This window comes from Diorhabda carinulata, chromosome 5, assembly GCF_026250575.1.
Source record: "Diorhabda carinulata isolate Delta chromosome 5, icDioCari1.1, whole genome shotgun sequence".
NCBI classification, from domain to species: Eukaryota; Metazoa; Arthropoda; class Insecta; order Coleoptera; family Chrysomelidae; genus Diorhabda; species Diorhabda carinulata.
In genome coordinates this window covers 10,686,184-10,713,812 of record NC_079464.1, presented here as the reverse complement: position 1 = coordinate 10,713,812, position 27,629 = coordinate 10,686,184, and the positions used below count along the sequence as shown (strand labels likewise).

At 32.0% G+C, this 27,629-nt stretch overlaps 2 protein-coding genes across 2 annotated transcripts in view; both read left to right on the top strand.

Annotated features, from left to right (window-relative positions):
* The first annotated feature begins 801 nt into the window (after window positions 1-801).
* On the top strand, window positions 802-3,095 carry LOC130894206 (selenoprotein M-like). Its single transcript, XM_057800846.1, has 2 exons — window positions 802-1,246; window positions 2,746-3,095. The coding sequence occupies exons 1-2, from the start codon at window positions 1,157-1,159 to the stop codon at window positions 2,983-2,985; spliced, it is 330 nt and encodes a 109-aa protein (XP_057656829.1). The 5' UTR covers window positions 802-1,156; the 3' UTR covers window positions 2,986-3,095.
* A 3,418-nt stretch (window positions 3,096-6,513) lies between these two features.
* LOC130894286 (uncharacterized) overlaps window positions 6,514-27,629 on the top strand; it is a 462,711-nt gene continuing 441,595 nt past the window's right edge. Inside the window, exon 1 of the mRNA XM_057801000.1 lies at window positions 6,514-6,682. The gene's annotated coding sequence lies outside the window, so the exon portion shown is untranslated. The remainder of the gene's footprint in view (window positions 6,683-27,629) is intronic.

Below are 27,629 nucleotides of genomic sequence, written 5' to 3'. Positions count from 1 at the left end.
TAATAATTTAACGTAGAATTAAGCGGTTAACCCTCGTAACTATACTACAGAAGTCTCATATACAAATAAGTACAAATCATATATGTAATACTTCTAGACAGTTTATATTAGTGGGAGCTGTTCCGACTAAGGAATACAGAATGGCAACAATTTCTCTATCCGAGGTTCTAGTAAGTGAAAATGAATATTGTCGACAGCGTAACGTAGGGACGTTTTTTCCTATACCAACTGTCCATATAGAAGTATTATATATATGGTATAAATGCAATGTCACAAACCACCTATTTTCTAGACGTTTCACGTAGATGACCTAAGGTTGAATCAATCTTTTATTAAAGTTCAGAGTCCTAGATAGATCTGCTAACATAAGTAGATATCAAGCTGACGAATTTAACACAAAACTAAATAACTTAATGTTGATATACGTACAGTCTTTCTTGATTATTATTATTATCGTTAGGTTGTGCTCGTGTTTTGGTGTGTTTTTCATTGTGTATAGTGTTACTGTTCAATTTTTTTTCTTAAAAATAACTATTGTGAAGAATTATCATATTACTTTTAAAACCCGATTTATCTCTATTTCACTTGAATAAGTGAATAAATACTCCGACTTTAATATTTATATCTTAATACGATTACTACTAATAAATTTTCAAACTTATGATTTTTCATAATAGTATTCAAAATTTCATCTTTTGTGGTATCATACCTTGAAAATATGCTATTTTGAGAAATATGATACACAAAAATATAAATTTGAAAGTTGATTAGTTCTAATAAAATTTAAATTTGCCAGAATTTTATAAAGGATATCATATTAATAGTTCAGGTTCAAACTCCCTCAGTCGACAATTTGGTTAGAACTAGGTTGTGATGATCTATGGTTAGAACAAATAACATTGTCGTGATCCATCTTAATATAGGTGATCTGTGTGCAATGTAAAGCGAGTATAGATTGACAGATGACATTGCTTTAATTAAATCAGTAGCTACGTTGCTATAGGTACTATAAACTCCGCAATAACATTTACACTCAGATATATAAGGCTTGATTACCAAGCGTATAACTATGATTTGAAAATGTAATTTGAATAAATGAGATTAGATTTCAATAATTGTATAATTCACATAACACGTCATTTAACTAGAAACCACGATGAAATACCCAGCAGCAGTTTTAGTTATAACTGTTTTAAGCATTTGTCTAGTTGCAACTAGCGGAAAAATAGTTAGAGCAAGACTAGAGGTAAGGTATTATTTGGTTTTATTTCGATTATGTATTTCAGCATCATTTCATTTTTTAAATAGATCACTTTGTTGAGGTATACATTACTACATTTTAAGATAAAATTATAATCAAAAATATTTAAATTTGTTTGGGTATAAAATAATTTGTTATGTTACAAAATTTCATATTTTACAGTGGCTATTACTCTTAAAACGATAATTCATTCTGTTCATATAGACATTTTCATGATTGATTCAATTAAAGATAAAAAAGAAACAACATATTTAACATAAATACATTGATACATGATACAAATTGATCAAAATGAAATATCAAATGACGTCAACAAAACATCATTCAATGAAAAATGATCAATAAAAAAGAGTACAAAAAGGTATACAGACACAACTTAAATTTGCAAAAGGTCAAAAAATGTATTTTATAGAAAATATATGAACCCAAAAAAGTATTAACAAATAACTAAATACAGGTAGAGCATCATGATTTTGGTTTAAGTTAGAATGAGTAGGATCTTATTGTATGGAGCAGTTTTGCAAGTAAAGTGATATATGATGTTATTATAGTGTAGCAAAGTAGTAGTTTGATCAAACAAGAATAGGAAAAGAGAAAACTATTTGTGCCAATACACACCATCACTCTTTGTTTTAGAATCACATGCTAGGAAACATGAAACTATTGTCCTTTTGAACATGAGTCTCTAAAGTAGAGAGAAAATAGCACACATATAACTAGGGTTCACGCCAGCATGGCGATATAGCGACAATTGTGCTGTGCTGTTTTTGCATAAAAGAATTTATATATGCCGTAAAAATATGTATAAAAGTGTGTGTAGCATGCATATGTTAATTTTTTTACTTTTGTCTATCAAGTTATATTTTTAGACCACTAAATCATAACTTAGGTGGTCCTTTTGGACCACTAAATTTTCATTGCTGGTGTGAACCCTACATATAACTGATATTTGTGTCCTACATACATTATACAGACACGCTTAAGAACTTTTTTAAATCATTGATTGTTTATATGTTTATGTAGAAGTGTGTTAAAAATATTTAAAGCAAGCTAAATATATTTTTAACATGGTTTTATGATTATTAAAATATTAAAATTAATTTTGACGTCCAATGTCATTCCAAATTCGCCTATTTTATTGGAAAGAAAGAGGGAGAGATTCGTTGGATAATTGGACAAAGTTCTTGAATCATAAGTAGTGTATGATTAGAAAGCAGTTCCTAATTTCACTTTCTATTATAAACTATATTCAACTATTTTCCTATATGAACAAATTGAATTGTTGGTTTATCCATACAAATTCACAAAACAGTAGTAACGAAAGATTTCAATTGTTTTCTTGAGAATTGTATGTATTTACTAACTTATTTTTCCATTTAAATCATCAGCAGGAACAACATTCAGGTATAAGAAAGATATGATTTGTTGCTATAAGAATAACAAGTATTGTAATTCTAGCTCACATATATTTGTTTTCATTTTAGAGCTGTCCAGGGTGCTCCTTGAATCGTCTTCTAGAAGTAAGGCAGTTTGCGTATGAAGATATAAAAAAATATAAAGACGTGGAATGGAAGAAAATATCTGGAGCAAAACCAGAACTTGTTTTTTTAAATGATCAAGATGAAGAAATTGAAAGAGTTCCATTAAGTACTCTAAATAGAAAAGAATGCAATGAGGTACTAACAAGTCGAGGTTTTACAAAAGAGAAGAATGAAGAGCTTTGATTGGCACTGAAGGAAATTTCAACTTAAAAATGCTAATATTACAACATGAGACTAAAAACAGTTTTAGTTGCATTGTAATTTTCAATAAATATTTCATATATTTTCACAAACTTTTTTTGCAAAGATTATTAAATAAGAGAGCTGGACATTTTGTCAACCTTTTTTCGGAATTCAATACCAAAACTCGCTCTTTCCACACCGAGCACATAATGGTGAAAGCAGAAACGAAGTTGTATCTATATATTTTAAAAAGCCGATCATGGAAATTAACAAAGTTGTTTTTTATATAGGACGATTGTTTACCAAACTTCACTAGTTTCAGTGCCATTCCTTCTTTCGCTTTTTCACAGTTGTCCATTTGGTCAGTTCAAGTGTTTTGCAATTTAAACCATGGGTAAAAATATGGATATGTCTCTGAACCATTGGTTAGAGTGTGTTTAGAAAACTAAATTAGTGGAATAACTGCTAGTAATGTAACAAATAACATTTTTTGAACATTCGCGGATGCAAATGTTAATGTTCAGTTTTAGTTCAATTGTCTATGTTGTAACATTTTGAATATTCGTTTGTTCACGTATTGTGGCAGAGTAGTAACTTCGGATTTATTTATTCTAACTTTCGAGTTTTTGAAGAAATTAATTTGTTATCGACCTCCCACTCCATTCGAGAAATTCAATAAAACCTCGAAATTGATTTGAATTCTTCTTCTACCTATCTAGACTTCAATTAAAAGTTAATTTCAATAAATTTGTGGTGATTTTATTCTTTATATTTGCTGGAAAGTTTTTCTTTGCTCACAAAAATTTCAGATTTTTTTATGAATTTCCTTTTTGTTTTAAGCAAATTTTGTGCGATAGTTTTCATATGAATTCGTATTTTATATTTATTTGGGGAATAGAACGAATAGAATAGAACAGATTCCTGTTTGGTTATATTTTAAAAAATATAAATTCAGTTTTTTTATATGTTAGATCATAAGCTCCTTTTGTTTAAATCTGTCTTTCTACTCGTTCCTTCTTCCGTAATTTCCAACTGTGTTCTCGTTCCCACCAATGTCTTGGTGGTAGACTCGAGATTCATATTTATTCACTTGGAAAATATAATAAAAAATTTGAATTGTTGTCTTCAACAGAGTTTTTTGTTCATTGATAGTTTTAATTATATTTTTCCTATAAGAAGCATTTAATATTTAAGCTTTAGTAAATTTGGCTTTTGCTTTTGAAAGTATTTTCACTTATGAAAAATGATTATATTAAGTTGCAGTATATTGCAAAAGAATAAAAAAGTGTTTGTTTGATTATTATTTTCATTTCAAGAAGATGATATGTAATAATGAAATTCTGATATTCTTTTTGTCTCATAAGTAAAGTGAAGACAAAGTGGATTTTGATTTTATAAATCTATTAGCTTTAAAACTGTGCCATGAATTTAAGTCAATAAAGTTTCTAACGCAACCACCATATTATTTTCCAGTATTTTTTCCAAACTAAATCATCACTTTCATGCACATGTTTTCAATAGATCTTACCTGTACAATTTAGATTCAGATTAAACTGTTTGAGGAATTGTTTTGATTTTCCAGCCACTCTGCATTTATTCTTAAAAATATTTTATTTATAACTATATATCCTGCCTCCAAAATACATAGATATCTTAGCTGACATGGTTATGAATCTTTTGGTTTCTCCAGCAGGATTCCATCTGAACCTTAAGCCATCCGTTCAGTTTATTAAGGATGTGATTCTTATGAGACCACAGTTGGGCTTTGGCCTAAAATATGGAATTGTTGCCACTTTTTTTGGTAAGGTTGTCTGCTTTCTCATTAATCCTGGGGGCCTGGTAGCCATATTAGGGTTACTTTGCTTCACTTAGTTAGCGCTTTTACAGTTTGTTTACATTACTATGCTATCTTATACGTGCACTCAATAGCCTTCAAGGCCGCTTGGCTACCAGGGAGAATATAAATGTATTAACAATTCTGCCTGTAAAATATTGAGTGCTTTTCCTAGTGACTTTCCTTTATTGACCCATGATTGGAGGTTAGTGATTACCGCTTTCAATTGTGTCCTTCATGCAAAGAAATTGGTCCATTGCTGCTTTTTAGCTATGTCGATTCTAAAATATTTTGGTGAAGTGCCAGATTCCATAATTTGGTTTATGACCAGCTTGCGGGCGCTGTTAAATACCTTTTCCACGAAAAGGTAAATGGGAGGCCATTTTAGCAGCGCTTTAACGCTCTAGGCAAGTTGACCTAGTCTCTATGGTATCTGAAAAGATCAGCCTTTGAAATTTGTCAGTTTTCGGTCATGAAACAAGCAATGTGTTTGAGATCACGGATTTGATGACCGTTTGGTACTCCTAGTATACCATCTTAGGTTTAAGTCTCCTTGTTTTGCCCACGAGTTTGACACACGTCCATATAGCAGCAGTAGCTCTTAAGATTATTACCTTGTCTAAATTATTGTTCCAAGTGAGTGTTTTATTCAGGATAACTCCTGGAAATTTCATTGAAAAGTAACAGTTAAGTTACATCAATCGCTTATAGTTGCCTTATTTATTATTGTAAACCCATTTAAAGTGGTTGGTTGAATGTTGCTCTTCATCATCCCAATTTTTGATTATATTTAGGGCCGTTTGCAACCTGGCAGATATTATGCTTTCATGCTTGTCTCCTACTACCACTTCGATTATCGTTGTATCCTATTATCGGCGTAGATTGGGACTGCGAATCTAGCGCTGTTAAGTCCACTTAGTCCACTACCAGTGACCCCCGTAAGGACGATAGGATTCTGATAGCCTTTCACTGTAGTTAGTGATGGCATTTTTGTTTATTTTTGCTGTTAACATCACCTCGGTCCATTTTAAAATAGGGATTCCCACTCCATATCTTTCTTGCGCTCTCTTGATGGACTTCTTCTTCTACCTAGATCCAGTTTCCGTAGCCGTGTGTGTATTGACTTAACTTTAGTTTTTTATTACCTTCTATATATATATATATATATATATATATATATATATATATATATATATATATATATATATATAAAATAACATAATTAGCAATTTATTTGACTTATCTAGATTATCCGTTAGTCTTCATCAACCTACTGAATAAAAACAGGGTTGTGTACAACTGACTCATATTCAAAATAATCGTAAAGGGAAGTTTATTCAAAAATTACAGAATAGTGAATAGATACCTTCAGGTTATAAGACATGAAAAAATGTTTGATGAAACTATTCTAATTTTTAATCACTATTTTTGTTATTGTATTGGACTAGAAGCACAAAATTTAGGTAATATTAGAAAAAACATTTCCTTTAGCATGAAAATCAAACAGTTCTTGATTTGCACTGCCTATAATAGCATACTTTGTATTTTTTATACACATATCAACTTTAATATTTATTCAGGGCGATTCAATCAAAGAAAATTACATACCCAGAAAATTTCCCGATTAAGGTCGGTTTTCCCACGACATCAAAGATTCGATGTGCGGGAGCAATGCGCCTGAACAACGTTGAACTGCCTTTCTGTCATCCTATGAAATTTCCAGTTCGCGAAATTAACTCCAGACGAGGGAGCGTATTGTTTTTAGCGAGGGTGAAAAATCGGTGTTAAAACTTGTATGTAATTGACGTAGTTTTGATGTTTTTGAGTTTATTTTGTGTTTAGAGGAAGTATTCCATAATATTGGTAAGCATTTGTTTCAATACATTTGATTTGTTATACGTTTATGTTGTTTACAATATTTCTATTTCCTTCTGAAATAATCTTAATGTGGAAGTAGTTACATATATTTATCATTATCAATCTCCTTTTTAAATTGTTAATTTTATTTAATTTAAAAACTCTTACATGCAAATATGATGTTTAAGATCTCTACATCCTATTGATTCTAATATTTTAACATTGAAAAATCAAGCGATATATTTAAAGGAAATCTTTGCCAACTAGGTAATGTGTTTGTTGTGGGTTTGTGGCACAAAAATACCAAAATATACTTTGTTTAACTTGTATTCCGTATTCATCGTCGGAGACTGAAAGTATGGCTAAAATATAGTATTAACATTGTCTATATAAAAATTTACAAACACTACTTAATAACTACAAACATTAATTAATAGAGAATTGCGGGATTAAAATTTGGCTGTAAAGTCTAATATACATGGAATACAAAGAACAGCTTTCAAAATGACAAATATACAAAGTTTGTTTCAATTTTTCGAATTTTATTTTGATAGTGAAATCCGTTCAATTATATAAGCTTTTTGAATCAATTTTTAATTGATATACTGACGATTATAGTAAAAGTGTTCTGAAACTGAACATCTTTCGGGATACAATTTTTTTGGCACTTTCGTGTGATGTAATCCCAATTTTTAGAATGCGCGATGTATCTTGTGTCACAATTTAAACCAGGAACCAGAAACTATATTAGTCATTTTATTGGCTGGTGTTATATCTTTAATTTTACTGCAACTATATTATCATGTGAAGAATCCGGAAAGATTAGGAATAACTGCTCATCTTATGTCAAAGTCACTGCCAGATCAAAGTTTGGACAACGTTCTATTGCAGGATGTCGGCCTATTTCCGCAAACACATATGTAAAAATACGACAAAAGTTCAAAAATGCTGCCCAGAAATAAAATGGAGCTGACTGCAGATTCCTTAATCTGTAATAAGTATTAATTCACCATGAATAAACACAAATAACATCAAAGGTTTTTTCATTGTGAAAAGATATGACATGTCATAGTGTTCCATTTAAACATATTATTCTCAATGATCATTGAATGAACGTTACCTTCGAAGAATATGTCATCTATCATCAGTAGTAGGAAATTATACATCGTACTTATATGATGCAATGTGTATTCAACTGTAGTGATTCATTTGATTCTAGCAGTTTTCGTATTAATCTGCTTACTAACCCATTATTCCGACCAAACATAGATGGTGCGCCATATGTGGTTACGGCCATTAGTTCATTCCAGTCAAGGCAGAGGTCATCAGAAATTTCGGATACTTCCTTAAAAACATCTCCGCCCGTACTAGTCGTTTTAATACTTTTCATTGCAGTTCTTCCGTTATTTCAAAACTGATATTTATACTACAGGTAGATACTAGTAATTGAGCAGAATCAGTCTCGTCTGTAGATGCATCTGTGGCAATGGAAAACATTTCAAAGTGACCTGCTTTTGATTTTAATTACTCCATAAGATCACTTCCTATATCTTCTACTTTTCGAGTCGTCATAGGTGATAAACTCACAGATTCAAATAGACTTTTCTGGAAAAAATTCTTTCACTACAGCTATTATGCACCTTTTAACTAATTCACCATGAGAAAAAGGAAGAACTTCTTTGTCTTTAATATGACTTACTCGATAGCTAGCTCGCACAATAGATTTGTGTTTTTTTGTGTTCGCGGTACATACACGTATTGGTTATATGTCTGTTTATGTTTGGTATCATAATGTCGCCTGATATTATGTTCCTTAAATTTAGAAACATGCGACAAAAAAATACATGTTTGATCATTTCTATTTTAAAGCGTGGCACTCAAAATCAATTTAACGCTTTTTATTTCCCATTGGCATAATTTGGAGTAAAAAATATCTACTTTTTCAACGTTGAGACATATCAGTATATTAAAAAATATTTCAATATACTTAAGTTTTTACTCCATGTAAATGTCAAAATAGTGATGTTGCACATTTAGATGTTGCACAAAACTTGGAATAGAACTAAATTAATCAAAACAAATTACTGCACTGGCAATCCGCTTTATATTAGGCTAGGTGATGAATTTTAATAATAAATATAGATATATTTTTTTAATATATTATAAAATATTAAATTAATATATTATATTAAAAACTATAAGTTAAATAATAATTATTTAATTTATTGATAAGTAAATATTCAAACTGTGCACTACGACGCGATTTGAACTATATTTTCACAAGATTGTTTGAGAAAGTATAAATATTTTTCTACATGATAAATGTAGAAATTTTTAATTTTAATTTTCAATATAATTAAAAAAAAATTTTTAGTGTTAACTCGCCCGGGGGCCGTAGGTTGGGCACCGCTCCTCTACAGCCATTTATCTATATTCAGTTTGGGAGCGGCCTTTTGGGACCCCTCTCTGCACGTAGCTCAACGTAACCTTTTCCATGATCCCAACCCCCCTTCCGATGCTAGGTGGTTTTGTTTCACAATATTTATACGTTTAATATTACATATTTATTAAGAAAATAGTTCACTTTTAATAAATTTCGTTAATATAAAAAACTAACCGATATTTTGAAATTAATAAGAGCATTTATAGAAAAATTCAACAAAATTTGATACAATTTAATTAACGCGTAATGAACAATTTTCTAATGTATCGTAAAACTTGATAAATATCACTGGTAAATACTGTTCTTGTCACACGAACTATGTGATAATTTTTATTTGTTTTGATGTACCCTCATTCAAAAAAAAATTATTATAAAAATTTCAGTTACATTGTACTTAACTAAGTTACGTTTATTACATTGTAAATATGCAAAACTAAAAGAGAGAATATTTATTGGACCATAAATACGGGAACTAATGAAAGATACAAACATTGAAGGAAAGCTGAATGATTTAGAAAAAGTCGTCTGGAAATGTTTTGTGATTGTTGTCCAAATTTCCTAAGAAAGCATAAAGCGGGAAATTTCAAAGACTTAATCAATGAGCTTATAATTCCAACGGAAGCTTTGGATTGAAATATGTCTTTAAATATATGTATCCTGCTGGATTTCTTTCCCCAGAATGTGGGTGCTGTGAGTGACGAACAAGGGAAATATTTCATCAGGATATTTCCTTAATAGAAAAGCGCTATCAAGGGAAAAAGTCCAGCAGATTATTGTTGGAGACTTAAAAACTAGAAGCCAAACATTCACGAAAATCATAGTTATTCATTGTACATTGAGGAATATTTTCTCTAAGTGTTAGTGATTTTTGTACTTTTTATTAAAATATATGTCTTGAATGTCACAAACAAGATGCCTCGAGTGTACTACAATGACGATGATGCAAGTTTATTACTTTTGAACAGAAGAAGGCAGAGGAACACGATGCTGGCCAACTAGTTGTAATTAATTGCTGATCAACGGCTCCAGTACAAATATTTAATCTATAGATCCAAAACCTTTTTGAAATCCCTGTACTTGCTGATTAAATATTATTTCAACCTTTTCCTCACTCATACCGCTAGGATCTCATAAGCTACATTCATTAATATGCTTCTATAGTTTGTGCATTTTTTTCTTTTAACAGAAACACTTTAAACTTCTATTTAAATCTGTTCAAAACATTTTCGATAACACTATTTTCACTTTTTTTTTGAGTTAATCTCTAATACATTTTCTTTTAACACTTGTATATATGTATTAGCTCAAAATTTTTATAGTGGACAAATTGTATTTTTTGCAGTTGTCAGGTATAGCTGAGATTGTGAAGGTGCTAAAATTTTTCAAAAAATTTATTCTATAGTTCCAAAATTTTTAATATTATATAAATATATCTCAACAAACAAGTCTTAATTAAATAAGTACTAATTCATATTTATACAATATAATGATAATCAAATCATTAGTTGCTTCAATCATCATCAAATATATTTTGAAGATTGACAAAGGCATTTCTGCTTGAAAGACCTTATTATTCTGTGGCAGAATTCCACAATCTACTATAGACTAAATAGACTGTTGCAATTAAATTTAGTTCATCGTTTTGCAATTGGAGATTCATGTCGTTAAACAATTTATACAGGTCTGTCATATTCTTTGATGTAATGTATTTAGATTGTTGCACTATTCTGTTTTGTTGGTTTCCAAGAACTCTATCACAGAGTCAAATAGGATGTAAAATCGAGTTATACAATTTAGTCGGAGAGCTGGCGGCAAAAATCGACAAGAATTTAGTAATGGCCCATAATTCAATATGATTTAGTATTGAGGGTGTACATGAGTCAGCACCCACCCGCAAGGTCAGGTACTGGAACACCTGGCGGCGGCGCGCTTTGATGTATGTAAAATGTCGATATGCTCTACAAGTGTTCAGTAATAATTGAAAATTGGCAAGAAACTAGTTTATAGCATTAAAAAAACAGGAGAAAGTGGTCAGACCGGATTTGTCGCGGCGAGTCAGCACGCCACAGAAGTTGTCGCCGGAACGATGTCGGTGCGATGTCGAAGAACTTGGTAATGACTGAAAATTTCCGTACTGCTTTATAATTATGTATTATGGCGAAGTGAACCTGCTTCTTTCGAAATTTCTGAATGAAGAAGCTGGTCAATCTGACGCTTTATCCGCTTTGGTAACCACGAAATTGGCCAACGTAATCGATATAAATACGTTCCCAGATTAATTCTGGTTCGTCCCATGGGTGAACTTGTGCTTTAGGCTGGCTGGTTTTATGTTTGTTGCAAGACTCGCAAGTTCGTGAAAGACGGTCAATGTCCTTGTTGATTCCTTGCCAGTACACATGTCGACGAGTTAATTGTGTCATTTTACTTGTGCCTAAATGAGTCTGATGAATTTTGTCCAAGATTGCCTGTTGTAGAGATTTCGGAACGACAATTCGATTTCCTCTGAACAATATACCATCTCCAACAGTGTATTTACGTGCCAAGGTTGGATCGATTTCGATTTCAGCAATTATCTTTGAAATTTTTCTCTATCAGAAAATGAGAGAATTGTCGCCTGATAAACCGGAGCTCTGGAAAAACAAGATATGTTGCGTACGTCAAAAGTCTATCGGCAGTCATATCAGGAAGTTTACCATTAGGACTGATGATTTTGTTCAATGGTTTGTAGACAGTTTCGATTTTGAAATTTCTACCAAATAAGTAGTTGAAATAATGGCCAACTGCAAAAACGACAGCAAGAGCTTCTATGTGTAATTGAGGGTAATTCTGCTCTATTGGGGTAAGTGCCTTTCGTGGAAATAATTAGACTATGGAGTCTATTTTTATCTTTTATTTAACTTAAAATGCTTTTATCTAACACATTATATTTGGAACAACCCTAACCTCTCCTAATTTATTCTCGAAAAACATTCTGACAAAGTTCTTAAGGCTAAAGAGAAAAACAAGTTATGCTACAGTGCCCTTAAGGCATAAGCATTGGGGCGTAAATTACCGTCTATTTCATGTGATAAGACCCAAGTGACCCGTACAGGGCTCGCGTCGCAAGACAAAACTAAAGGTAAGGTTGTATCTTATGGCGTCCGTACTCGGTCGCTAGCCAATTCGTTTTTCAGCTTGACGAATGCAGCCAGACATTCAGCAGTCCAAAAGAATTTGACATTTTTCTTAAAGAGGTGATGTATAGGGGAGGCTATAGTCGAGTGATTAGATATAAAACGAGTATACTATGTGATCATGCCTAGAAATGTTTGAACATCGTCTTTGGAAGCAGATCTAGGCATATCAGCTATAGCCTGAACCTTTTCAGGGCTTTTAGAAATCTTGTTGTGCTCAATACCCAAGGTATTCGATTTTTTCCTGGAATAGTATGCATTTTTGTTTGTTTTGTTGACGGCCATTTTGTAATCAACACAAAGCCCTACATTTCCGTCTGGCTTTGGTATCACCACCAAAGGTGAACCCCAATGACTTTTGTCAACTTTCGATATTATACCTTGAGCTTCTAAGACATCCAATTCGTTCTCCACTTTTTCTCGTAGAGCATAGGGTACCTCTCGTAACTTGAAAAATATTGGCTTGGCGTCTTCCTGTGAGAGCAGTGATATCTTGACATCAAGAACACAGCCAATATGTTCATCGAAAATTGAGGGTACTTCATAGCAAGATCTTTGATGGTGTCGACGTGGTCGACTTGAAAAATCTGTATATGAGAAGACTTTGTTTGTTAAGGTCGTTGAAGTTGATTTGTAAATGGCGGATCCAGGTTCGACCGAGAAGAGCGTCGAATTCCTCTGGAACCACGTAGAGTTCTTCCGTGGAACACCTCTCTTTGTATTCTACTAGAACTTTTCCAACCGTAACGAAAACGTTACTCTTGAAATATAGAAATGCTACAATTGACATTTTGAATTCATTTGAAAAGTTCAGTTTATGATACTGGTCACGGGGTATGAGGTAAACCCTGTTCCGGAATAGACTTCAAACTTCAAATGAACTGTGACCATATACTATTCAGAATCAGTATTACGGGAGCTTTTGTGTTGAAAAACGTCAATGATTTGATGGCAATCATATTTTCCGAGGGGGTCATCGAAGTCATCATTCTCAACGAAATGTGTCTTTGGATTTGGAATCATGTTTCTGATTTTACGGTTACATGCCATACATTTTAAGCTAGATTTTTTGGTGTGACATTCGCTGGTAGAGTGAGAGATAGCACACCGCAGGCAAAGGTTGGCGATCCCTAATTTGGCAAGATCCAAGAGTGATTTTGTCTGGTTTTGCTTAGATAGAGTGTCTCGGTGACGGAATCCATCTCAAGTGCGTGACCTTGACGTGGGGTGTGATTTAGAGTGGTACTTAGAAACCTTGTGCACTCCTTCAGTTGACCCGACCTTTGAGATTGACATCTCCCGATTATCTAATTTCGAAACTTCCAATGCCTGTGATTTAGCGACAATACCAGCAAACGTTTGCAAGCCCGACTGTAAAATCGAATTGTCTTTGATTCCCCTGATAAATTGAGTACGGAGAAATATGTTCACAATTGAAGTGACGCGTGTGCATTCACATGTAGATTGAAATCGACAGTCAATTGCAAGTTGGCGTAATTTGGTTACAGCCACCATACTTTTCTTAGGGTACAAAAATTTCTCAAATTCTTTGACCAATGACGTATAGTCAAGATCAGCAGGTATTTTGGGCGAAATTTGAGGGTTGAGGTCATAAGTCGAAGGACCTACAGAATTCAGAAGCAACTGTGGACACATTTCAGGCTTGGTTGAAATATTCTTCATTTTCGTGTAATTAAGGATAAACAGATACTACAATCAATAAAAAAAAACATCAAAACATAAAACATTTTTACTCACCATGTGTACAAGGACTCTCCCAACAAATATTAAATTATTTCAATAAATATGGTATTAGTATAAGTCATAAAGGACATAATACATTATCCAAATATTTCACTGAATCAAAATCTAAAACACCAAAAAAAAAATATTATATATCAAGTGCCTTGTACTAATTGTGACGCTGTCTACATAGGGCAGACATCTCAGTATTTGGAAAATATACTAAGAGGTCATCAATACGATAAAAAACAATAGACCTGCATTAACGAACCATGAAATATCAAAAAAAAACATGATTTCAATTATAAAGAATCAAAAATTCTTGGAACGGAATCTAATATACGAAAAAGAGAGTTTTTATTAACGGTTCACATTCATAAGAACGAAAAAGCTATAAATGATAAAAAAAAAGACCTAAAAGTAAAATTTATAGCTCTCTTTTGTAAATTCTAAAAAAACTACAAATAATTTAATTTACTGCTATATATTTGAGATGTAAGAAGATGTAAATTAATTTTTCTTATTAGAACAAAATTCTAGTTTGATTTTATTCTTATTTTGATATTCATGATGAAGGTAATGTATTGATCACTATAAATACGTAAATTGTCAGTGTCAATATCATATTTTGATAAAGACTCAAAGAGAAGTCGACACGTCAATTTTATCTCTTTCAAAAGTCTTTCTTCATTTTAGATTATAGATTGGATATATATTTATACTTGTGGAAGTTCAAAATTCCCTAATATTGACCTAGTTTTTATATTTATAGAAAAATTCATAAAATTTTAAAAAAATACGCATTACTCGAAAGCACACATTATTCATGAAAATAGGACAAAAGCGTTTCCCCTTTTAAGATTAATGAGCTGAAGGTTTCTCAGTGTAAACTAAAAGCGATCTCTGAAACTGGAGCACGACTTTGTTTCCTTTTATTTTCAAGTCAGGCATTCCACTTGATGTGCAAATAGAGAAATACTGAAATGTTCGAGGACATTTTTATATTTTTAATATAAGATATCTAATGTCGGCAAATTCTAAATGTACGCGGTATATGGCATTAGTTGAATTAATTGATTCCTGTTAGTTTTATTTATTGATAAAACATTAGAGGAAAACTCAAGACTGGGAAAATGAACGTTTTTCATTTGAAAAGCTGTTCAAATGAATTTCATTTCATACTTAACACAAAAACGCTGACAGAGTTACGTACGCCGCTTATTGAGGAAACTTAAAAGCACAGCAGAAACATTATACTTTCTGAGAAATTTTTACTTAACAACATATGTAAATAAATCTTACTTTCTTGTAATTTCATTTGATATAATTCATTCTCTGTTCAGATCTCTAACAATAAACTTGTAATTGCTTGAATAAATATATTTTTTAAAAACGAAAACCAAAATTACAGCAACTAATCATTATGTAATTTTTTCGTATCAGATGTAAACATACATACAATAATATTTTTTAATATGAATAATATTATATGACTCACTGACTTCCACAATACGTGCCAATTGTGGTTCTGGAATTCAATGTAACATAACAAGACACGGTTCTATCATTACTAACCCCAATCAACTTACCGTTGGAGTAGTAAATGCCACTTGGTCTTCAGATCATAGTAAGAGAGTTTGGTTGTGGTGGCTGGAAGGAAGAGGGTGATTGTGGGGGGCGAAATTTTCAAAACCTATATTTCTGTCCTTTTCTAACGCAAGAGGACTCAAACAACTCAAAATTTTTGGAATGGTCTAGAAAGTTCTAAAATAAGTGCAATTTATTATGATCGATTTAGATTATACGAGAATGTTCTAAAAATTTCTCTATTGATCTGGAAAGTTACAAAATTAATTTATTATGATCGATTTAGAATGTTCCACAAAGTTCTAGAACAATCTAGAACATTTTAAAATTAGTGCAATTTATTATAAGCGATTTAAAATATGTGAGAAAGCTCTAGAAATGTCTAGAATGATAAAAAAAATTATAAAAGCATGCAGTTCATTATAAGCGATCTAAAATATTATAGTATTTTTTGATTTGATCTGGAAAGTTCCATTATGTGTATGAGTGTTATTATCGATCAGAAAGGATCAAATAGAAGTGATGTACATCTAAATATTCTAGAATGTTCTGGTACTGAGCATTTCGGTGTCTGATCCTATATGAACCGAAATGCAGTTAAAAAATGTATCCTTATATATTTTCTATATATTCTATATATTGAGCATACGATGTATTATAACGCGTGTTTATAAAGCTTTTAAATATATTCACAAAAAATGAATCCATTGTATTTAGTTCAGGGGAACGTGGTCATGCATATGAATCCCCCCGCCCAATCCACTTATTAGGAAATGTGTTATTAAGATGATTTTTCACATCTTTTAGGTAGTGAGGAGGGGCTCCATCGTGCCAAATGTGTATACCATATGTATGCCGACGACACCTAGGTTTATTATTTTTATCATATTATTCAAACTTTTTAATATTCAGAAAACATAAATCAAGACCTTTCTGAAATTACTTTCATCCCTAAAAAAACATTTATTAAAAATCAATCCAAATAAGTCTAGTGCATTGATTTGTGGCCGTGACGCACAAATAGCAAGGTACTCAATAGAATGCAATTGCAACTTGAGAACAACATACTCACTTTTAGTGAACCGAAAGAATCTTGTTTAACCTAAACGATGGGTTTTGCTTAGTATGTACAATAGAAGGAAGCACACAGTCTAAATTTTCACTACAAAATTTTAAGAAAGAAATTGCCAGAGTATTTGTTACCTACAAAAGACTTCCATAATTTAACTTTGAGACGGCGAGATATAATAAATATACTTACACTTTATCAACATTTATATGTCGTAGGCATTTGGCAGAATCCGGCATCCTGCAGATTGCCTAGGGAGTTGGCTGACTGCCGGTAGACGGAAGAATGTATCATCAAATCACCTGTCTTCCAACTGCCTAACATACATCTTTTTCTTTAACAACGTTATGTTTGGGACGACATAATAATTTTCTCTAATTCAATTTTCACAATACATCTTTCTCGTCAAGTTTATATATCGAGCGGCGTCTACTTTCATAATACATTTTTTTTTGTTACTATTACTATTTTCATACAACTTTTATATGTTACAACTCGAATGGCAGAAAACTTTAGCCTAACCTAACGCATCTTTCAGTTTTTGTTCAAACTCATCTCGGTTCACTGAATCACTACCCATTTTCTAATCACTTATGATCACGACTCGCAAAAAAAGTGGGTTGAGGCAGAACTAAAAGCAATTTACGATGAAAAGAAAACGCGACAGATTTTCTCTTAGCGTAGCTGTCAACCGAATGACTGCTAGTTATCGATAATTTTCTCATCCGCCGGCATTCTGTCAACTCCCCAGTGTCATAAGCAACATCGTGGAAGAAAATGTACCGATACCATCAACAACTGCAGCAGATGCAATAGCTATAAACTCGCAGGAATCGAAAGGCTAGAAAAGAAACTCAAAATAACGAAAGCTAAAAATGTGACTGAAGGTAGTAGCTCTGTGAATGAACGGAAAAAATTAGATAATATTAAAAGCAAAGAAAATAATAAAGAAGAGGAAACCTGTAAGTGAGAACAGCAGTCATTAAGAACTCTTTAAAACGATAAAAGTGTAGATGAAGGGCAAGAGATGGAGGAATAAATCAATTTCCGTAATCAAATGCAGCTAGACTTGTCCAAACTAAATAAAGGTGATTGGATTGTTGTTAAATTCAGTCAGAAGAAACAAACTAAAATGTACGTGGGTCAGTTGACATAGATGGAACCACGTCTAGAAGCTAAGTTTTGTAGGAGAATTGGAAAGACGTTCACATTTCATTGGCCTGTTGTAGAAAATAAAAGCATAATCCATGAAGAAGAGAAATTTTTGTATTTGCCCATGCCTACAGTCGATAAAAGGGGAAAATAATATTTAACATTGTATTTGATTCATATAATTTGGGCTCAATGATTTTTGATTTCACGAAATAAATTTACTTTTGGAGTATACGATAAGTCGTTTACAGCTTTCTTATGCTCAACATATAAAAATGTATCTTAGGTTACACTTAACCGTACCACTGGGGTAAGTGTAACCCAAGGACAGCGATAATAAAAAAAATCACAGATAGAAAATTGGAAATTTGACATGCTTATTTGTTGGAAAACCTTTAAAGTAATGTATCTTCAGTCAGCCTGACACATTTGAACAAAATAAAAAGATAGATATTCTTGTTAAAAAAGTTCAAAGTAACACTTACCCCGATGTACCTTAACTCAAAAATTTCAACACAAATTTTTGAGAGCAAACATTCAGTAGAATGTTTTGATTCGTGTTTTCATGCAGATGCTAACTACTTGTACCATTGCATTGCACCATTCAACAGTTAACTAATAGTCTTTCAATGCTTTAATTAAATTTGTTCCATTTAATGAACATCTTCAATTAAAAACTTATCGTATTATAATAAGAATCAAGAGTCAATAATGGCTGACTTCATCCACCTACCGGTTCTATACAGGGTGTTACGGGAGTTGATGCAAAAGATTTGGGAGTGAGTAGATGACGTGAAAATAATGCAGTGGCATAAAAAAATTGTCATACGGCCCCTCGTTTCTGAGTTATAGGCCTATATCAGAACTTATATTTAAATATATTTTTTAAATTATACATTCGAACATTATTAACTTTCAATAGATGATTATATATGTCCTTGTAGTGTGTTTAACAGAATAAATAGTTCTACATCACTGTCTGAAGGCAATGGGTGGCTCATGCCCAATATTTAACAACTCGTCACTTTTACAAGGACAACCTTTATAATCTAAAGACTGTAAAAATTGATTTTCAATCGATTTTTCAACAAAGCGGTACTCTTTTATAATATATTTGTCATACTAATGATCATACATTGGTAATTATTTATTGAAAACACAATCAAATATTTCTAATTAAACTGTACACTGACAAACATAGTGTTAATTACCTAAGAAAAAAATGAAATGTAGCAAACTTTAGTTGGTTAGCCTACAACTTATCCAATAAAAACCAAAGAAAACTATTGTAAATATTCGAAGTGAAAACCTTGCACTTCTACACCCTTACGGAGTCTACGGAGGATATATTTTTGAACTTGGAAGATCATTCCAAGATTCTGCCTTATATCGTCACAATGGAAGATTATTCTATCGATTATTTCGTTCCTTTTGTTTACCCGAGCTGCATACACCAAGCTTTTAAAATATACCCCAACAAATTAATCCTTTGTATTTAATTCATGCAAATGGATCTCCCTGACCAATCCACCTATTAGGAAAATATTATTAAGATAATTATTACATACTTTGATATGTATGTAGTACAAATGTCTATTTATTTAATCATTGGTTCTTCAAGAAATGTTTATTGGGGAAATCTTAAGAGCTTGGTATATGCAACACCGGTTAACACAATAAATGGTTCCATATTGCATCCACATACTTTCTTAGTTTCACTTTCAATATTCTCTATGAGAAAATTTAAATCAGTCAACAAATAGTCATTCGATGCGTTAATTGAATTTGTTGTTCTATTTAATTAGCATCTTCAGTTCAAAACTTCTCGTATTCTAATATATAATAATGAGCCAATAATGGCTGACTCCATCACTCCATCCACTTACCGTCTATATATAGGCCAAAAATCGGAATTTATTCATGAGCTGTGGAGAGGCGTGCCTATTAGAATTCGAACAGCCTTTGATCTGTTTACGCTTTCGTCGTCGCAATATTGGATTTATAAAATATGTTGGATATAACAATATAGAAGCGCTCTTTCGCTCAAGAATAAAGAAATTTCAATTATGGAGCATATGTGATTTCATTATTCTTATTTTTGTATGCAAATGCACCAATATCAACATTAGTGAAAAATCAAATATATGAAGACAGTAACCATCTATTTGTTTTTATGGGGTGATTTATTCTGTGATATCATTCTCATTTTGTTAAAATGAGGTAGGTATCTCGAAAAATATGTTTCTAAACGTACTTCACTACAAATACTATACCACTCGCTTTACAAGATGTTTTAATTCACATCACATTCATTTAATCAGATACTCAAAAAATGTTGATTCCAATTCACACACCATCAAGCGAAGAGGTTACAAGACGTCTATTGGTTATACTGTTAGTGTAACTTTTCCAGATACCAAAAAAAGACAATTGAAGTGGCGGCAATGTTATTAAAATAATCATGTTCTGTATCAACTACAGTGCTGTAGTTTCAACTTTAAGAAATCCGGAAAATCATTTCACTGAAGAAAATAATGTTGTTTAGAGTTCTCAAGAAAACTTCGCTAGTATTTCAATTAAGGGAAGATAGAATCTCTGTTAAAATATACAATAGCTGGACATTCAGTAATGAAAATGAACTCAATTATGTATGTTTCACTACACCATTACATTTCACTAAAAATCCAATTATTCCACTTTGCTTCAATACTATAGTCTCTTAAATCACAACAACTGATAACACAAATTCTGAATAATGCCTGAATGAAGTTTTTCCCTGTATCAAATACTATCCAATTTTTAGTAGAGAATTGCATCACCTCTTTGGTGGTAATGATGATTTCTATATATTAAGCCATCCATTCATTTTAAGGGTAGGTATTTCCAAGAAACTTTTTCACTGTAGATTTGCATATTTTGTCCATATTTCATGATTATATTTACTTCATCTAAAAACTGATTATAATTATTGTAAAAAATATCTTGACATTTAACAAACCTCACATTTCATTTAATAGTACATAATTTTTATCCAAAAATTACTCCGTGTGTCCCACTCCATATGAACATTGTTCGAAATCCAACTCTGCGAGCACATTATTTTCGGATTAGAGAGTGTATTCTTATTTATTCTAGTCTAAACTGTATATACCTTCTGACATCATATTATATCCATTTAACTCCTCCATCATCTGCTTCAATATTCTTTTTTTATTTCTACCTAGAATAAATTTTGTTCTGATCATAGTATGAAATCAAATAGCATTTTTAGCTGCTGATTTATCGGTGTTTAAAATTTCTACTACCTAAAATATCTGCTTCTATATACGAGATAATCTGGATATGCAGTATCTAAGCACATCAAAGTATCATAGACATCATACCTATTTACCAATTTATTATTAGCATTCTGTTCCAAAACTCTTTCAAGTTCGTAGCTTCTTCCTTATTCGTAACTGCTTACCCAGTTGTATCCCCTCTTCATCATGCCAACTTTTTGATAATATCCCCAATCTTGTTAGAAGTCATGGTTTGATTGTAGTCTTTTTGATATGCTATATACAGAGCATTTCTATATTCATTTTCCACTTTCACCGAAATTTCAATTTTTCTGTTTTTCTCTTTTCATCTCGATTTATTTTTATCGTTGTCTGTATTGACATTTTCTACCGCGACTAAAGTTGTAATACGAGTAATTGCTTCATATTAACTTGTTATAGAGAGTACCAAGCACGGTCTTAGATACAGGTCTGGAATAAACCAAGCCCAAATTCTGCGCCTTGGTTCTCTTGTCCGGATTCTAAGTGTTTGAAAGAGCCATGGCGCGGCGCTGCTATCTAGAGATGCTAGCGATGGACGTGGGTAGGTCAGAAAGCATAATATAACCTTAAATCGTCGAGTATGTTTTGAAGTGTCACCTGTGCTATAATAAAATTATATCAATACAAATATAAACAAGAATTGGAGAACATAGAGAAGAGGAACATAAAATTAAAAATTCAATATCTCACAATTATTTATATCCAACTAAATTGCATCTATCAAATCAAAGTAGATATTTCTGGTAATCTGAATCAATATGGTTGTTAGTTTCTTCGATAATTGCAACTTTATTTTCATCTATAGGGATCTCAGGCTAATGTATGTCTCTTATAAAAAAATTAAGCATTATTTATTTATAGAAGATAATATTTTTACATGAAATCAATCTACTGCACTTATACATCTAGGAACAGCGATTTCAGGTCGAAGTTTCGCTATTTAAGTTGATACTTTATCACTCGGCTGACAATGGACTTAATTAATTAATTGATCCCTATAACAACATAAGTATCTGGTATATACGTTACATCTTTCCCAGAATTTATTTCTACACATTATAATTCCTAACTACTTGCAAAATTTCCTAGTATTTGTAATGTTGATCCTGTATCTATATAACTTAATGTTATTAACATTAGTAATAGCATGAATCCTTTAAAAATGAGATATTGAATTTTTCTATAAAGATGAAATGTTCTTGAGACACTTATTCAACTCTCGTAACCTTTAGAACTTCTCCTATTTCTGCAATAATAAATTGGACTGTTCCTTTAGTTAATTGAAATCGAGTAACGACTTTCTCCTCATTCCATATAAGAAATGATTTTCTCTGTTTCTAAAATTCCGTGGTGCCCTTCGAAACGGTTCTAATTTTAGTAGCAACATAAAATCTTCGTCATCAGTGAATTCAAAATATTTTGATAAAGACTTAAAAATAATTGAAAGAAACTAATTTGGAAACAGAAGAGACTTAAGATCAAGAACATATTTAGAAACATAAACATATCAAAAGGTCTAAGAAATTAAATATATATGATATATTAATGCTTCTAAATGTTCTTGATTTTAGGTCTCCTCGGTTTTAAAATTAGATTTACGACAGTGTTTATCAAAATATGATATTGACACCGACAACCCACATATTTATATTGATTACTTACATCATGAACATCAAAATAAGAATAAAATCAAAATAGAAATTTGTTCTAATAAGAAGAATTTATTTTTCCTCAGTCCCTACATCTCAGATATGTGTATTAAAATTTACAAAATAGAGCTATGAATTTTACTTAAATTATTTGGGTCTTTTTTATTATTTACAGCTTTTTCATTCTTACCAATGTGAACCTTTTCTAAAAATTCTCTTTTTCGTGTATTAGATTCCATTCCAAGAATTTTTGAATCTTTATAATTGAATTTATGTTTTTTGATATTTCATGGTTCGTTGATGCAGCTTCATTTTTTTATCGTTTAGTTGATCTTTTAGTCAATTTATAAATATTGAGAGGTCCGCCTCATGCAGACATTCCGGTTCTAAGATTTTAGCTTTTCTAGTCGCTAGTAGTTGCCACTAGGTTATCCTATCAAATCCTCTCGTATATTTCTGGTAAAAAGGTTACTTTATCCCTTCTCCACAGTTCTGGTATATATCCCATCCCTAAACTCATCCGACTAACGTGGATAGAAGTGACCCATTCTATTACTGCACACGTGCGTAGACGTTGCTGCACATTCTCTCGTAGTTCTGCTATGTCTCTTCATCTTCTTTTCTGAGACCGTACTGTTGCTTCCTGGAAAGTGTTTTAAACAAGAACAGTACTCGTTGATATTCAGCTTTCTCAGTGACATTGCTGTATTGACTTGCTCTATGTAACTCTGCATTTTTAGCGTAAAAATGACTCAATTGAACCGAGTAGTACATCAAAGTATATACTATTGTAAAAAAGTCAAAAGATAAAAATACGAAAAATTCCATGATTACAACAAATTAATGATTAAAAAATTTTAATCATATTAATTATAATAATTAGTTTAGTCAATAGTTCAATTATTTCAGACATATATAAAACTGCTAGAATTATACAATGAAGAAAGTAATTGCTTCTTACTTATTATATTTCACATTTTGAAATTAATTGTTCATGCCAACGTTTTGTTTCATCTTATCCGTTATATTTCACGACTTGTACGATAATGTCAGAGACTTGCTACTAAGTAACAAATAGAAACTTGAAAAGAACGGATATTCCATCTGAAAGATGATGAAAGAATTCTAAAAACTTCCGAGTGGAGTACAAAATCTGCGAGAAATAAATCCGAGGTAATAAATAGAAACTTTTCATTTGGAAAGCAATAAAATTCGAACGAAAAGTTCAACTATGGAATTCTTTCAATTGACAACGGAAACCCGAGCCTCTATCTCGCTCTCTAAAAAATTATGTAAAACGTTCCTTTTAAATTAACATTGAAATTGTTTCAGGACAAGTATAATTTTGATGAAAATATCAATATATAATTATTAATTTTCAGATTGGTGACAGTGGAAGTATTACTTTAAGTAAGAATAATTTATCAACCTTGATAATATGTATTAAGATTTTCTCAAAAAAGAGTTAATATGTTCGTCGCTTGCCTAGGTGAATACAATCTTAAAGGATCGATAAAAGCAGGTTCCTCGGTCAGAGTAAATTTAATTTTGTGACTGAGCTATGTCAGAGTGTGTGAAGGGTGATGCAAAATAGGCAATCTCCTACGGCTTATATCCTACACCTGTTCGATATAATTTATGTTTGGCTTGCCAACTATTGTTACAATCTTCCTCTCTAATATCCCGCAATTCTGTATTTTTTGTGCAACCCCATTCTCTTATTTTGTGTCTAGTAATAAGGTAAAGGAGTGTCTTTTCATAATAACCAGTAGGTACCTTATTCAAATGATATTATCTATTGTACAAATGCGGATTTTGAAATAATTTATAGAATGTTAAAAAAATACATGGAACATTAATCTTCTCACCTCGGTGCAAAAATCGAAGCTCTACGAAGTAATAATTTTAATCAATTGATATTAATTTCTTACGAATTATGTAAAATTATGATTAAAATGAATAAGTAGAACTTTCACGGCTAAAAGCTCTTCCACAACCGAAATAATGAAACCAATTTCCATGTGTCATTTTCTGCTTTATTTTTTTCTAATTTGGATCCGTATAATCTCTGTCAAATCAATTTCACTTTCACTTATACTCTTCTCTACTCTAGACCTCTTCTGAATCATCCAGCTATAAACTTTTCCATTTTTTTTCTATAGACTCTTGAATATATGATAATGTTTGAAGATTTCACATTCTCAAGCAGCTATAATCAGATAAAGAAGATCATAAAATCCGGAGTGTTCGGTTTTTTGCGCCATTGCACTATTCAGAATGCTAGAAACCCTGGAGTTAAAATATATTATGCATTGCGAAACTGTCGAAAGTAATGACTAGCTATCATGAAAATATTCACTGTGGTAGTTGAATACAATGTAAGTAAATTTAATAAATACTTCTTCCACTTTTAATCGATACTTACGTATGTGATTATGCATATTAATGAAACTTGATGTGATGTTCATGTTCTAATCTAAACAAATTAAGATTGACACGTTTTATGGTTTTCCAGAGTTTTTTAATTACTCAACAAAATGAATTTGTAATACAAGCGAACTGGAATATGTGAAGTCAAATAAAAGTCAAGATGTACAGAGCACATATATGTAATAATTCCATATGTACAGTTTCTTTAAGTGGAAGCTGTTAAGACTAAGGAAGACAGAATGACAACGATTTCTCTATCCTCCGAGGTTCCAGCTCGGTTCTGCGCATTCTCAAGCATGCGCGGTATAGATAGAGTGTCTCGGACGAGAGAGAAAATGAATAATATCCGCACAGTAACGTGACGTTTTCTCCCATACCAACTGTCCATATAAGAGTATTACATATATGACTGAATGTCACAAGCAGAGTCACCAATCGCTCAGAACTAAAAACCGCAGTTTCCGCTGACAGCAGTTACAAAAATAAATAACTAATGGTCTTTAGAGGTACAGTACTTGAATTTCGAACGGTTACTTTTCTTCTTCTGCTGTCCGCAATTGTTCATAGCACTCAGAACATCACTAGATTTCGAAGCTGGTGTAATATTACGTTCAAGCAAAATCAAAGCAGACGAGAGATCATCTACTGACTTTTTTTCTCTTGCTTTCATCAGTAGGTAACTAGACTTGAATGATTCAAAACGCTTATGTAAAATGTGCAGTGCATTGGAGACGTTCAACAGGTCAATAAAAGCGTTGACGACTTCTATCTTACTCGTTATCAAACCGGCAGCAAACTCACGGTGTACGAGTATCTTCGTTATCATCCCATTCCATACTGAAAGAATTAAGACACTGACGAAAGTAATTTCTGAATAACTAACACAAAAAGGCACTATCAGTATCCCTAATTATCCCAAAACGGTCTAGTTGAGTGTCTATAGGTTTAACCTGGTGTGGCAAACACATCTGGCTGTTAAGTAGATTTCAGTTGTTCTGATTTGACATGCTCCTGCTTAATGGGTCTTTCAATTGTGTTGGGGGTTCAGTTATTGGTTGATAAGTTTTCTCTAGTCGTGTTTGTGACTAGGCGATATCGCTTTTAAGACTCTTGTATTTTTTTCTAAGACCCTGCCTAGATCTAACTAACTGTGCAATTAATTGATTATTCATCTTGACTGACGGATTTGTTAACATTTCTTTTTTATATATACTCATCAAACCCTTTTTGATATCTACCAGAAGATAGGTGGGAAGTCCTTATCTATCGTACGGAACCTATATTGATTCTTCCAGCAATAAGAGAACATATGTTTATAATCTTGGAAATATATGTCAACATTCACATGGTCATCATATATGTGCTTGAGGATATATGATTAAGGATATTTTTCTATGGATGACAATGAAATAATAAAAGTGCTACTAAAGTTTATATGTATCGTTTATACAATAAATTATTTATCAAACATTAAGTTAGGTTTCATATTTCATTTAGTAAGGGAGAAAAACAAAATAATAAATTGATACAATTCAATATCTCGAGAAAGAAACACAATCTTACTCTTATGATAAAAGCATTATTTTATGGTTTTAGCGTGTACGTCTCAAAAATCCTCGAGAGAATTTAAGCGCTCTAGTATCAAATTTCTTAAAAAAGTATTGTTGAAATTGACTGGGCCGGGTTAGGGGTTATTATTTTACGAATCAACAAGATTTTCTTTATGTTGATAACTGAGCTTACGTGACACCATTACATTGAATCGTGTATCTTGCTACATGCGCCTTAAATACTGACGTCTAGCCCTTGTAGAAACCGTTCATTCGGAGGAAAGTCACGTTTTTCATTCATATTAAAGGAAGAATTCTGACCTGCTAGAATTGGAGCTAATTATATCTTGCGTCGAAAATAACATAAAACGAATTTTCCCAGTGCTGCACAGTTACGAGGGTTGCTACTTAAGTTTTGGGATTGACAAATAAAAACAAATATTCATAATTGGGCTTTATTGGTTTTCAAAATATTCTGCATTGATATCAATAAAATGTGTTTGAAACGCTTGAAACAATTGTCGATTAAGGTACTAAAACATATGATTTGAACGCCTCAAATGCTTCTTCTGGAGTAGAAAAACGTTTACCACGCAATTTATTTTTGATCTACGAAAATGAGAAGACAGCACATGACCTATCCATTCGATATTTTGATTGTTCCAAAACGTTTTTGTTTGAACTGATGTGTAAGAGATCAAATTATCGTGGTGGAGAATGGTTCGTCACCTGCGATTGGTTCTCCTGATTTTTTCGAACACATCTGGCAAACAAATGCCATTTAAAATTGACCGTTCTACGTTGCTCTAATAAAGCGGTAGCGACATGTTCAGTCAT